Source organism: Anabrus simplex, chromosome 1 (genome assembly GCF_040414725.1).
Source record: "Anabrus simplex isolate iqAnaSimp1 chromosome 1, ASM4041472v1, whole genome shotgun sequence".
Taxonomy (NCBI): domain Eukaryota; kingdom Metazoa; phylum Arthropoda; class Insecta; order Orthoptera; family Tettigoniidae; genus Anabrus; species Anabrus simplex.
In genome coordinates this window covers 789,401,847-789,415,101 of record NC_090265.1, presented here as the reverse complement: position 1 = coordinate 789,415,101, position 13,255 = coordinate 789,401,847, and the positions used below count along the sequence as shown (strand labels likewise).

Genomic DNA, 13,255 nt, shown 5'->3' with positions numbered 1-13,255 from the left:
TGACTGGGGGAAACGCCCCAGGGGCTCTGAACTTTGGAGCGTGGGTTGGCGACCACGGGGCCCTTAGCTGAGCCCTGGCATTGCTTCCACTTACTTGTGTCAGGCTCCTCACTTTCATCTATCCTATCCGACCTCTCTTGGTCAACTCTTGTTCTTTTCTGACCCCGCCGCTATTAGGTTTGCGAGGGCTAGGGAGTCTTTCATTTTCACGCCCTTCGTGGCCCTTGTCTTTCTTTGACCGATATCTTCATTTTTCGAAGTGTCGGATCCCTTCCATTTTTCCCTCTGATTAGTGTTATATAGAGGATGGTTGCCTAGTTGTACTTCCTCTTAAAACAATAATCACCACCACCACCACCTGGGGGAAACGTAAGACGATCGCCTTGCGCTTACCCAGTAGTACACGAGCGCTATCTGGCGCGAACTTCCTCTGCCTACATCCCTATTCTAATCAGCTATGAATGGCCACACATACTAATTACTGTCTATTTACAAATTGCTCTTCCTTATGGCGCAGCAGGCGGTCCAGCCCGTTGCTCTACCTAGGGACGCTTAATCCTTACTTTCACTTCCTCAAGTCCAGTCACCCCATACAGCTGTGTGAAGACGGGAGTAGCCTACCTTTTATTCTAGTTACCTTGAGTTCATGTATTTTAGTTGAGCGCCCTTGGTCGCATGCTCGAAATACTCCTTCAACACGTAAAAAGAGCACCATTTTCTGGCAAATCATTAGAGTTGTCCGCCGCTGTGGTGTAGTGGTTGGTGTGATTAGTTGCCACCGTTGGAGGTCCAGGTTCAATTCCCGGCTCTGCCACGAAATTTGAAAAGTGGTACGAGGGCTGGAACGGGTCCGCTCAGCCTCGGGAGGTGAACTGAGTAGCGGGGAGTCCGATTCCCACTTCAGCCATACTCGAGGTGGTTTTCCGTGGTTTCCCACTTTTCCTTCAGGCAAATGCCAGGATAGTACCTAGTTTAAGGCCACGGCCGCTTCCTTCCATGTTCCTTGCCTGTCCCTTCCGATCTTTCCATCCCCTCACAAGGCCGCTGTTCAGCATAGCAGATGAGGCCACCTGGGCGAGGTACTGGTCCTCCTTCCCAGTTTTAACCCCGATCCAAAGTCTCACTGTCCAGGACACTGCCCTTGAGGCGGTAGGGGTGGGATCCCTCGCTGTGTCCGAGGGAAAAACAAACCCTGGCGGGCAAACGGATTGAGAAAGAAAGAAATAAAGGAAGAAAGAAAGAAAGAAAGAAAAAGATCATTATAGTTATGAAAGAAACGTACCAGTATATAAGTATGTGTATAGGGATTCAAATGGACAAATTGGGGATAAATATTCGTTTGTAAGAAGAGGAATTAGGGATTAGAATATATTATCAAAGGAGATGTTTGATAAATTTCTAACTTCTTTGAAATCATTTAAGAACAGACTAACCCTAAAAAAACATCAATGGTGATTGATTGAACTTAATTCTAAATCTAGCATGTTTTCTGCTTTTGTTTGTTAGACAAAGAGTGTACCCGTTATTTGGTTTTCATAGGACAAAGCATTCACCAAAATACAGTACAGTATTCTACCTGGAAAACTGTGACTACCCCAATTAGGATCTTTCCTTATATTAACACCGAGGTGCTTACAATGATCCCCATGTGGTACTTTCAACGCATCAAAACAGCAAATAAAACTGAGAGGACTTTTCCTCTTGGTGGAACTTACAACCTGACTTTTCACCCCCCTTTTTCAATCATCATCTGCTGCCCATCTTACAACATTGTTGGGGTCTTTTAGCAATCGCTCATTATCCTGGAACTTATTTATTACTCTATACAGAATAATCATATATAAGAAAACATAAAAGTCTAATAATACTTTCTTGAGGAATTCTCTTCTTTATGATTACAGGATCGGGTAATACTTCACCTTTTCTAATTCTCTGAGTCGCTACATTTCTAGAAAATAAAACTCAGAGAATTAGAGTAGATGAAGTCACTCTTTTGTCTAGTCCAATATTGACCTCATTTTCGTCAATAACCTCCCACGTTCTACCCTATCAAAAGCCTTGGAGATGTTACTAGCATTACAGTCCATTTGACCTCCTTGAATCTAAAAAGTCTAAAATATCTCATATACGGTACTGTATCTTCTAGAATCCTATAAGTAGAGCCTCAGCGGGATAACTTTTGCTAAACCCAAACTTCTTTCTATCAAACCAGTTAGTAATTTTGTAAACATGTTTAATATAATCAGAAAGAAGTTTCTCAAAGCAACACATGCCAAGCTGACTGGCCTGCCATTATCGTCTTTAGTGTTTAACACATTGGGGCTTCTGTAGCAACTCTCCTTCCATTTGATGTAGCTCCTTCATACAAGTAGTTCCGGTAATTAAGTACTCCAAATATGGTACCGGTACTATTTAGTATATCCGCAGAAATCTTATCGATTCCCGTTGCTTTTCTAGTTCTTAACTTTTCTATCTTATTGTAAATACTTTTATTATAGTAGGTAAATTTCAGCTTCATTAATATTAGTCACCTTCTCGACCTGGACATTGTCCTTATATCCAAAAATCTTTACATAATGCTGACTGGAATAAGTCTGCCTTCTGTTCATACATATGTATACATCCGCCTTCTTCGTAAATGATTCCTGGAATGTCCTTCTTGGAAGCTGTTTCCTTCTTAAATTACCTATACATACCCTTCCATTTATCACTAAATCTCATACGACTGCCAAATATGCCTGCCGTCACGTTATCCTTAGCCGACTTCTTCACTAGGTTGCATTTCCCAGTAAATTCCTTCAATTTCTCCTTATTTCCAGGACTATTACTAACTCTATTTCAGTGGTTTCCCATTTTCACACCAGGCGAATGCTGGAGCTGTACCTTAATTACGGCGTCGGCCGCTTCCTTCTTACTTCTAGCCCTTTCCTATCCCATGCTCGCCATAAGAGCTACCTGTGTCGGTGCGATGTAAAGCAAATCGTAAAAAGAACCTCAATTTGTTTCCAACCTACACCTCCTTCTTGGTCTCTTTATTTATCTATGATAATATAATGGGTCTTCACCATCTCTTAGGCCTACTATACATACCCATTTGATCGTGGCGTTCTGCCTGTGCGTTGGGGTATGTGCAGTTGTGTTTCCGGTCTGCATAGGACAAGCCAAGGTAGCTACACAGTAAAATGGCACGGAGGAGCGATGCAAAACTTTTCTTGATGTGTGTATTAGGAGAGGTTAGTGCTGAAGATGTGAGTGCTAACAGCAAGACTGATGTTGTGTCTAGGAGTATGACCAATCACGGTCACTGATCCCCTTAATGACAGACCTGTCTCAACAACTATTATTAGTGTGCCTGCCATCTGTAGTGGTCTGCGGTACAACTAGGCATATGTAATATTGTAGAACTGCATGCTACATACACGACAATCGCCACAACATGCGCAATGATAAGTTCACCGGACAAAAAATAGTAACCCCTGGAGAAATCATTACAAACATCATTTAATACCGTGTAACTCCGCCTCTGGACTTGCTAACCACCTGAATTCGGTTAGTAAGTGAGTCCACAAGGTTGTACAGGTACGTCGCATCCAGGTTAAGCCCCCCCGCTGAGGATTTGATCGCGCAATTCCACCAAATTGCGGGGATACTGATATCTGAGTTTTACCGGCTGCTCGAACATGTCCCACAGATTTTCAATGGGTTTCAAGTCAGGTGATTTTGTAGGCCAATCGAAATTTAACAGGTTGGGGGAGTGTTCATAAAACCAGTCACATATGCGTCCAGCCAGATGAACTTTGCTGTTTTCGCTTTGAAAAATCGGTGTATTAATAACATACTCATCATACAGACGTTGACTGAAAGGCAACACCTGATCACCTAGAATGTTAACATGCTCGTTCATGTTAGTGGTCACCTCTGTGAGCGGGCGCAATCAGTGATACTAAAAACACCCCCAAAACATCAAGACCACCTCCGGCTTAAACCTGACCATGCACACATCCAGAATCAAATGCTTCATTTGGCCTTTGGTGCACTCGACGACGTGCGTCATTGGAATACGGGCAAAAACGTGATTCGTCAGACCACATTACGTTCCGCCAGTGAGATATTGTCCACGTTCGATGATTTCTAGCCCACTGAAGACACGTAGCATTTTGTGCCTGTGTGAGCAATGGCCTCTTGTGACGTGACCGACTACAAATGTTCATTTCATGCAGTTCCCGTCGGAATATTTTCTTACTAACAGATTGGGATAGGCCTTCATTCACTGACTGCAGCATTTTCTGTCAGGTTTGGAAGCGATTTTAATACGCAAGCCGTGAAACGCAACTCCGGTCCCTCCCAGGCAGGATTTTTTTTTTTCGACAACAATTCTGACGTTGTGTTTCGTGGCCATGTGCAGTACACCACTGCTTGTAGACACGTTGAACAGCAACACCAACAATTCCAGCAACTTCACACATCGTACGGCTATGAGCACGGCCCAGCGCGATTGTCCCTTTTGCCACTCTGTCACATCCTTACACCTACCCTTGCTGACGTACATTGTCCACTTGAAACATCAACGTCTCACTGATCGCTACTGCCTTATGCTCACGTAGAGGCAGTGCGCGTGCGGCTGAGCACGGGACTCGTCCGGTGCACCATGTGTACAGGCTTAAGATCCATCTGTGCATGCGCACTAGGGTGAGTAATTTTTTGTCCGGTGAGCTTATTTTAAACCTCCAGGATAAATAACATCTCAGCTATGTTAAAATACAAAGATGAATATGGAACGTTACGCGGCTATTAATCTGCCACAAACTATTGTAAATTTTAAGAGAACTTTCAATGATAATGTGTGTGAAGAACATGGATGGTTGTGCAGTAGTGATGCCAAAATGCTTTGTTTTGTTTTCCGTGCATTTTGATGAATTTGCTGCTAGAAATGAAAGGAGAATGGATTTTGTCTCTAAATAAGTGAGTCATATATTTCAGTTTTGAACAGAAAAATATTTAATACATTTGTTCACTAAAAAAGTATCGTGACGCGACCTCCACTTAGCATAGTAGTAATTTTTGCTCATTTTTTTGAAAATGTGCAGTCCGTAGTGTGACCGAAAATATGCTCCTTGTCAACGGACGCCACTACATCACCATAATAGTTGCGTTAAACGGGTCAAATGGAGAGTCTGAAGTTCGTTGCTTGCTTTCAGCATGTGACTTGCAGCATCGGTAGTAATGTATATCGTTACGAATAGAACTCTGTCTGTTTTATCCTTCTACGTTATTTCAGGATCTTCCAATAAATGCGCGCACACATACCTGTGTCAGAACTATGCCGACAAAAAAGTCAGGTATGCTCTTTGTGTTATGTTAAGAACAATGGTGCAGTCGGATTGGCGGAGATAATGTTTCTTTTCGAGAAAATGTGGTTGCTTGGTTACTTCCGGGCGCACGACTCAAATTGATAACTCGCGGTATTTGCTATGCCAGAGAGCCAGCCGCTGCCTGTTGCTGTGCGTCAGAGGAGGGAAGGGAAGAGAGGAAAAGTGGGAAGGAGAAGACAGAGGTAATTCTCTGTGCGAATGTACAAGTTTCTCATTCGTTTCGCATAGTCGCTTTCCAGCCCCAGTACGCAGTGTACAGTTTGTTCTGCACAAATTGACTACTATGTGAACCCCGTATAAAGAGAAGATGAACTTGTACGACGAATACAGGCAGATTTCCAGGTCGTTCGAGACACACCACACATCCTGAACAGAGTCCAAAGGTCACTATTACACCGCTGTGAACTGTGCATCGAAGTAGGAAGAGGGCATATTGAACATCTACTTTAGTCAAACCTTTGGGTGTAATGTTTTCTTTTTCAGTATTTCATTCCATTTACAATGTTGTGAGTGAAGGAATACACAATTGTGGGGCGGCAGCGTTGCATCTTCGAGCATGTTAAGTAATAAAGAACGTTACTGCGACCAACAGACGAGAGGGGAAACGATCTGGTGCATTCCTTAACTCGCAAGTGTGTCATAATTACAGTGTGTTCTTGTACTGTGTGTGCAGTTACAGCTGTTCAGTAAACGAATTGTGGATATTGTCTGTAAGAGACAAGGATAATCCTGTGCGAGTCGAACGAGGAAACTTGTGCATACGCGCGGGGCATTATCTCTGTCTCCATCATACACCCTCACTTCCCCTCCCTCCCCTTTTCTTCCCTGAAGCACGACAGCGACTTGTGCTCTGACATAGGAAATACGGCGAGTTCACCAATTTGCATCGCGCACTCTGTGACAAAGCAACTTCATTTTCTCGAAAAGAAAAATTTTCTCCGCCAATCCGATTGCACCATCGATCTTCATAACAGGAGGATCCCTGATTTTTTGTCGCTATAGTTCTGACACATCCTGTACATCTTGAAAACCTGGAAATTCATTTTTTCAGTTTAAAGATGAAAGTATATTTTATTAAGAAAACTGAATTAATACTACAATTGTTTGACATGTGCTTTAAACAGAAACTTAGCTTTTGTTTCTTTTCCTAACAACATCTGTCTGTGTCACTTGATCCTTCAGGACAATCTGATGGCTCACGTGGGACATGGAAGGGGCGGAGGATGAGTAGAAAGTTATGTGAAAACAACAAACTGCTGATTTGATTTATTATACATTTTCGTTGTACAAGTTCTATGCGTAGGGCGTTCACAGGAGTAGGAGTTCGAACACGGGACTAGACTGAAACCACGTTTCTTGTTTTACAGACGAATCCACACAGGCTGTGATATCAGATACCGGCGAGTGCGATGGGGAACCGCTCCAAGTGGTACCTCTTGAACTGCTGTAACACCACGTTCTGCAGAAACGCTGTCCTGCAAGGAAATAGAATATCATCACTCTTGTTCCTTTGTAGAATTCCACTTTCAACATTAAATAGATCACCCCATGTAAACTTTGACAATAAATAACCTGCACCTGTACTTGTGGTCTTTATGGGCTATAAAAAATGAAAATCTACAACCTGTTTTCAGTCATTCTAACGGATCAGAGATGGAATGAATGAAACCGCTATCTAGCGGCGAGGATAGGAATTTTTCCGGCTGCCGAAGCCTGTCACACTCCTCTGCTGCAATAATTCATGACTGACAGACGCAATGAAATGATATTGGAGAGTTTTACTGGAATGAAAGATGACCGGGAAAACCGGAGTACCTGGAGAAAAACCTGTCCAGCCTCCACTTTGTCCAGCACAAATCTTACATGGAGTGACCGGGATTTGAACCACGGAATCCAGCGGCGAGAGGCCGGCGCGCTACCGCCTGAGCCACGGAAGTTCTTCTAAGGGCCATATATTCTGATAATACGAATGTAGGCTATTGCACCAGATACTCTGACTGCGGTCCAGTGTGTGAGTTGAGCTCTGTCGGTGAGCGAATGCATTCAGTCTGAGTGTGAATGAGTGTCGCTGTGGACGGTGACAGCCTGAGGTTGAGGAGATAAGTACGTCCTCTTAAAACAATAATCACCACCACCACCTGTGAAGTGTCCTGTCCGTGAAACTGAGTTTTCGTTCTGTGTGTCTATTATCGTGAAGTTCCGAGTCTTTTTGGCCAGACGCCGTGTAACAAACGTCGTGTTCTTGTGCAGCGTGGAAGAGGACAGTGCGTATCGGCATCGGACAAGGAACGAAGTCAATGTGGTGTTGGGACAGCGTACATCATTCTGAGCTGTGGCGTCATGCGTAGTCTGTGAACTGAGGACTGTGATAGCGGCAGCGATTAGTCAATACATTTTAGAACTTCAGTGTCGTTTATTGAACTACACTGCCAACACATGATACTATGTACAATGCGTACAGCAGTGAAGTCATCAGAAAGATGAAGAATGCTGCTTTAGACTTGAACATCAAGTTCATTCAGGCACTGTATTAATTATGGTGGGCAATTTACAAGGACTGCCTGTGGTCCTTTATATGATCACAGTGGACATTCTAAAAAGATTTGTTCCAGAGTATGATGGGAAGTTTCACAATCATAGTCACGGGATCTCGGAAACTCTACGCATGAAGAGAGTATGCACATCGGCCATGTGTTGCGCGAAACCAATTCAGTGCCAACCAAGTCCTGCATCAAAGCCTCTTAGACCATGATTTTGTTTGAGCAGTCTCAATCGGCCCGGAACTTCATGTGTCCATTGGTTTTGACATCTCTCACTTAAACTAAACTCTGTTTCTGACTGCTCCTTGCCTGTGATCATTGAAGGATGGCGGGATTTTAGTCTACGGCTGCAAAGGTCCTTGATGTTCCTCTGAATAGGTAGAAGAGCGTGGATGAGATCTTACTGTACTCCCGATGCAATACGTTTGAACGCCACAGATCTGGTTGAGAAATATGAGAGAGAAATGGTAGGCAGTGTGTTGGGGTAGTCTGAATTGTTTGACAGATTATCCTCATTGAATTGTTCATTTGGACATCTACCTTCATCGTATATGCTCTATGTAACCACGCCGAGGAGCAGTATTTAGTAGTTGAATTCTAAGGCAGAAGATCACAAAGCATCAGCTGAAGCACCCCATAAGCTTCCATACAGTTTATGGAGGATGGTCTTTTTTGTTTGTTTTAAGCTTATATGTAAGATTTTCTAAATACCTTTCATAGGAAACTGTGTGTTCAAAAATTATACACATATTTTGGATGAGGATTGTGACGAAGCATGGTACCGTTGAGAAACACTTCCAACTGTGTCTGCCATCTTGTAACTGAGATGGAGACGGGCTGATCTTGTCTTTTTCATACTTGGCTGTAGTGTCTATTTATGGAAACACGACACCACTACACGCATATCCATGGTTAAGGTGACCTCGGCAGACTTCATATCGGTATTTTGAAAGGCAATTGCTAAGTCATCGGCATAAGCAAATTTACGAGACGCAGTTGGAGAAAGATCAAATGTATATACAGTAAATTGAACAACAAAGGAGCCAGTACGGACCCTTTTGGTAGACCATTGTTAAGCTTTCTATGACGACTCATACCGTCATTTATGACGGCGCAAAAGTATCTATTGGACAGCATCCTGTTGACCAGCTTTGCCAAGCATAAGCATGGGACGACTTGCAATAGTTTAAATATTAGTCCTTGTCTACAAACAGTGCCATAAGCTACTTACAAATCAACACATACCGCACAGGTCTTTGTGCGTCTTTGGGAACCAGCTTCAGTTCTTGTCATGAGGGACACCACTTGATCAACACAACTACAGTTCGGTCTGAAGCCAGATTACTCTATTGGAGTGATTTCATTAACCACTGTACTGTTGATGTAAAATAGGTAATAACATATGACAGTACCGATAGAGGTGAAATGGGAAGGTTGATATGAGTATGAGAATAAGGCCGTACGACAAAAAACCTAGGAAAATCAGCAGATATGACACATCTATTAAAATAATGCAGTGAACCAAAAAAAGTCAGAAAAGGGTATTCTGTTCTATTCTATTCATTCATTAATACTCATTTACCTTCCATTGGTTGTTTTGTCCAGAGTTGATTTAAAGATGCGCGGGGTGCTCGTAGGGTCTATGAGGTAGGCGTTCACGAGGATCCCTGTGCAGAGCGAGAAGGCAATGGGTTTGAGCTGTGGGATGTCACCGAGTCCCACTGATGCTAGTAGTCGACTCACCAGCATCTGTAACACACATAACACTCAGCTGAAGGAGAGCATGGGAATAACGCGGGTAAGCTCACAGTAATGAAGGCGTGAAACTGGCGGAAGTTTTATGGAGATCGAAAGCACAGTTCGTTAATCAACACTCTCAAGGCCTCGTGTTTTACTTGGCATAAGGAGTGCGAGGAAGGCTTTAAAGGTGTTGTGAATGTCCGCCATGATTACTGGGAGGAATACCAGGTGGCTCACGGACGCCGTACTTTCTACTTATAAATGTCCCGCATGCACAAGTGATATGTGGGGTGTCTACCAACTGATTTTAACAGGGGAACTACTGCCAGCGGGCAGGTTACGTCAGAATATGAAGAGATAAGAAACAGAGTCACACTCGCAGCATGTTACTCAGCGCTGCCGGTCGAATGCACCCCTTGCATTAGTAAACATAGTTTTCGACCGCATAGTTTTAGGGTGATGTATGCTGTATGTATATTTGCTGTCTGCATATCGGTAGTAGCTAGTGTGATCAGCAGAGGTGAATACACAAACATTATTTTAATCTAGACAATCTAGTCGGAATGCAACAGAAGCTCCAAACAGACGTATGCCTTCTACATACGTACTTCACCGAACAGTATTAGTTTTTGTTTCATACATGCAACTCTTCCATCGAGTGGAATGTCTACATGTGCAAAGTTATTAGATTTCCGTTTCTACACCTTTGGCGTATCTACAAACAGTAGTGGCGGTTACGGGGTGCGGCGAGGAGGGACAGTCGCTCCCCCCCCTTCCACTTTGTGGAGTACACATTACATTTTCATTCCACTTTAGCCAGCTGGAACTATGAATTATTTTAAAAAGCTGTTTGTACAAACCTTGTTATCTTATCTGCTAATTCCTTCGTTTATTTTCTTTAATTATTAACATAATTATTGACGGAAATACGCACAAAATGCTGTTCGTCGCCGCTAACCAATTTGTATAGCACTACGGCAAGTAATGGAGACTTTGCCTGTGCTGTGAGGAAGGGTAGTAGGGGTATATATTGTTTGCCGAGGTCGTGGCCACTGAGTTATAATTCACCCACTTGTCGCGCGCATTCATCAGTCTGGCAGTCTCTTTAGTGTCTGTTAGTTTCTTAGTGAGTATTCAAATACTATATTATTTTTAATTGCATAATCATGACGTACTTCAATGTAATTATACCGGGCGAGGTGGCGGTGTGGTTACGGGCGTGCAGCTCTGAGTTTGAACTCGGGAGATAGTAGTTTCGAATCCCACTGTCAGTAGCCCTGAAGATGGTTGTCCGTGGTTTCCCATTTTCACACCAGGCAAGTGCTGGGGCTGTACCTTATTTAAGGCCACGGTCGCTTCCTTTCCACGCGTAGCCCTTTTCTGTCTCATCGTCGCCATAAATCCTATCTATGTCGGTGCGACGTAAAGCCAGTTGTAAAAAAAATATATTCAGTTGTAATCGTATTTCAACAGGAGCTACTACCAACGTTCCTAAGTTATTTCTTTTTGTTATGTTATTTATTAAGTAAATGCCCCGTAGTATGTTTGTGAGACCTGGTGAAAATTTTATTATACAGCATTGAATCAAAATCTCAAAAACCTATTATTACGAATAGGCCTAATCCACGGGGCTGATTGATTACATTTACTTATAAAAAAGCATAATACAAACGAAATAATTTAGTCCGGTGAATGTAAGGTTGGTATTCTCTCGCGTTGAAATTACAATTACAATTAAATATATCTGTTTTTACAATTGACTTTATGTCGCACCGACACAGATAGAACTTATGGGAAGGAAGCAACCGTGGCCGTAATTAAGGTGCAGCCTCAGCGTTTGCCTGGTATGAAAATGGGATACCACGGAAAACCATCTTCAGTGGTGTCGACAATGGGATTTGAAACCACTATCTCCCGAGTGCAAGCTCACAGCTGCGCGTCCGTAACCCCGCGGCCAGATCGCCCTGTACAATTACATACAGTAGATGTACGGCATGATTATGCAATTAATAATCATTTAGTATTTGTATACACACTAAGAAACTAACAGACAATAAAGAGACTGCCAGACTGACGAATGCGCGCGGCAAGCGGGTGAATTTTAACTCCGTGGCCACGACCTCGGCAAAAATTTGTACCCCTACTACCCTTCCTCACAGCACATGCAACGTCTCCACTACTTGCCCTAGCGCTATACAATAAAGCATAAAGCATATAAGACAACAAGGCTTGTACAAATAGCTTTTTAAAAATAATTCCTAGTTCCAGCTGGCTAAAATGGAATAAATGTCATATTTACTCTACAAAGTGCGGATGGGAGCGACTGTTCCTCCTCATCCCACCCCCTAACCGCCGCTACTGTTTGTAGACACGCCAACGATGCAGTAAATGAAATCTAATAACTTATTAATTTAGACACGTGTAGACATTCAACTCGATAAAAGAGATGATTGCCTGGAACAAAAACGAATACTGTTCGGCGAAATATGTGTGTAGAAGGCGTACGTCTGTTTGGAGCTTCTGTTGTATTCCGACCAGGTTGTCCAGCTTAAAATAATGTCTATGTATTCACCGCAGCTGATCACACTAGCCATTGCCGATATGCAGACAGCAAATATAGAGCAGCTGTACCATACACCAGCCTAGAACTATGCGGTCGAAAACAATGTTTACTAATGCAAGGGGTGCATTCGACCGGCAGCGCTGAGTAACATGCTGCGAGTGTGACTCTGTTTCTTATCTCTTCATATTCTGACGTAACTTGCCCGCTGGCAGTAGTTCTCCTGTTAAAATCGCTTGCGCATGCGGGACATTTATAAGTAGAAAGTACGGCGTCCGTGAGCCACCTGGTATAGTGAATATTTCACTTCATGGCATGCATCGATGACATTGTATCTTTTTTTCACACATAGCTTTTGTGTGGTCCGACCAAAACAAAGTTCTGTCGAAAATCATTCCTAACTTGTTGATTGTATTACTGTAGGGCAGAGGTTCTCAAACTATTATGAAATTGTACCCCTCACTCATCCCTAATTCCTAAATAATTGCATTAAAATATATGAGTATCTGGCTAATTATTAAGACATTTGTATTGATTATAAACCATCGATTTAAATGCACATCGTAAATAAGACGAGATTGGGAAATGAAATATATTTTTAAAACACGTCACAAAATTTTAAGTGTTTGTGTCTGTATCAATGATACATTGATAATAAAGTAACACAGGTTACGCGATTTCTATGAAAGTTTCACAAAACACTAGATTTTAACCTCAATATCAAATTAATAAATAAGGATGAAAAATGTTCTATCTTAATTCTGGAATTCAGACATTGTGAACTATCAGAATATCAATGTGATATGTGTGCCTGCATAGCGTGACACAGTTTTCTGATGTGTCGTAGTCCAGGTGAAATTTTCAAACGAAGCCTGGCTTCATATATAAATATTTGACTTTCATATTATTTATTTCTATATTTCATTTTTTCTTCATTTTCCCCCTGAAGGCTACTTGCGTACCCCACTAAAAGTCTGAGGCGTACCTCTAGGGGTGCCTACCATAGTTTGAGAACCACTGCTGTACGGGTTGTCAATGTCTAG

General features: G+C 42.6%; 1 protein-coding gene across 4 annotated transcripts in view; it reads right to left on the bottom strand.

The window, feature by feature from the left end:
- Positions 1-6,597: 6,597 nt before the first annotated feature.
- Positions 6,598-13,255, bottom strand: part of LOC136873501 (transmembrane protein 135) — a 277,976-nt gene continuing 271,318 nt past the window's right edge. For all 4 annotated transcript variants that reach the window (XM_067146708.2, XM_067146707.2, XM_067146706.2 and 1 more), the window contains 2 exons: positions 9,495-9,661; positions 6,598-6,847 (listed from right to left, as the gene is read on the bottom strand). In XM_067146708.2, the coding sequence (XP_067002809.2) occupies positions 6,763-6,847; positions 9,495-9,661 (252 nt within the window). In that variant the 3' untranslated portion in view covers positions 6,598-6,762. The remainder of the gene's footprint in view (positions 6,848-9,494; positions 9,662-13,255) is intronic.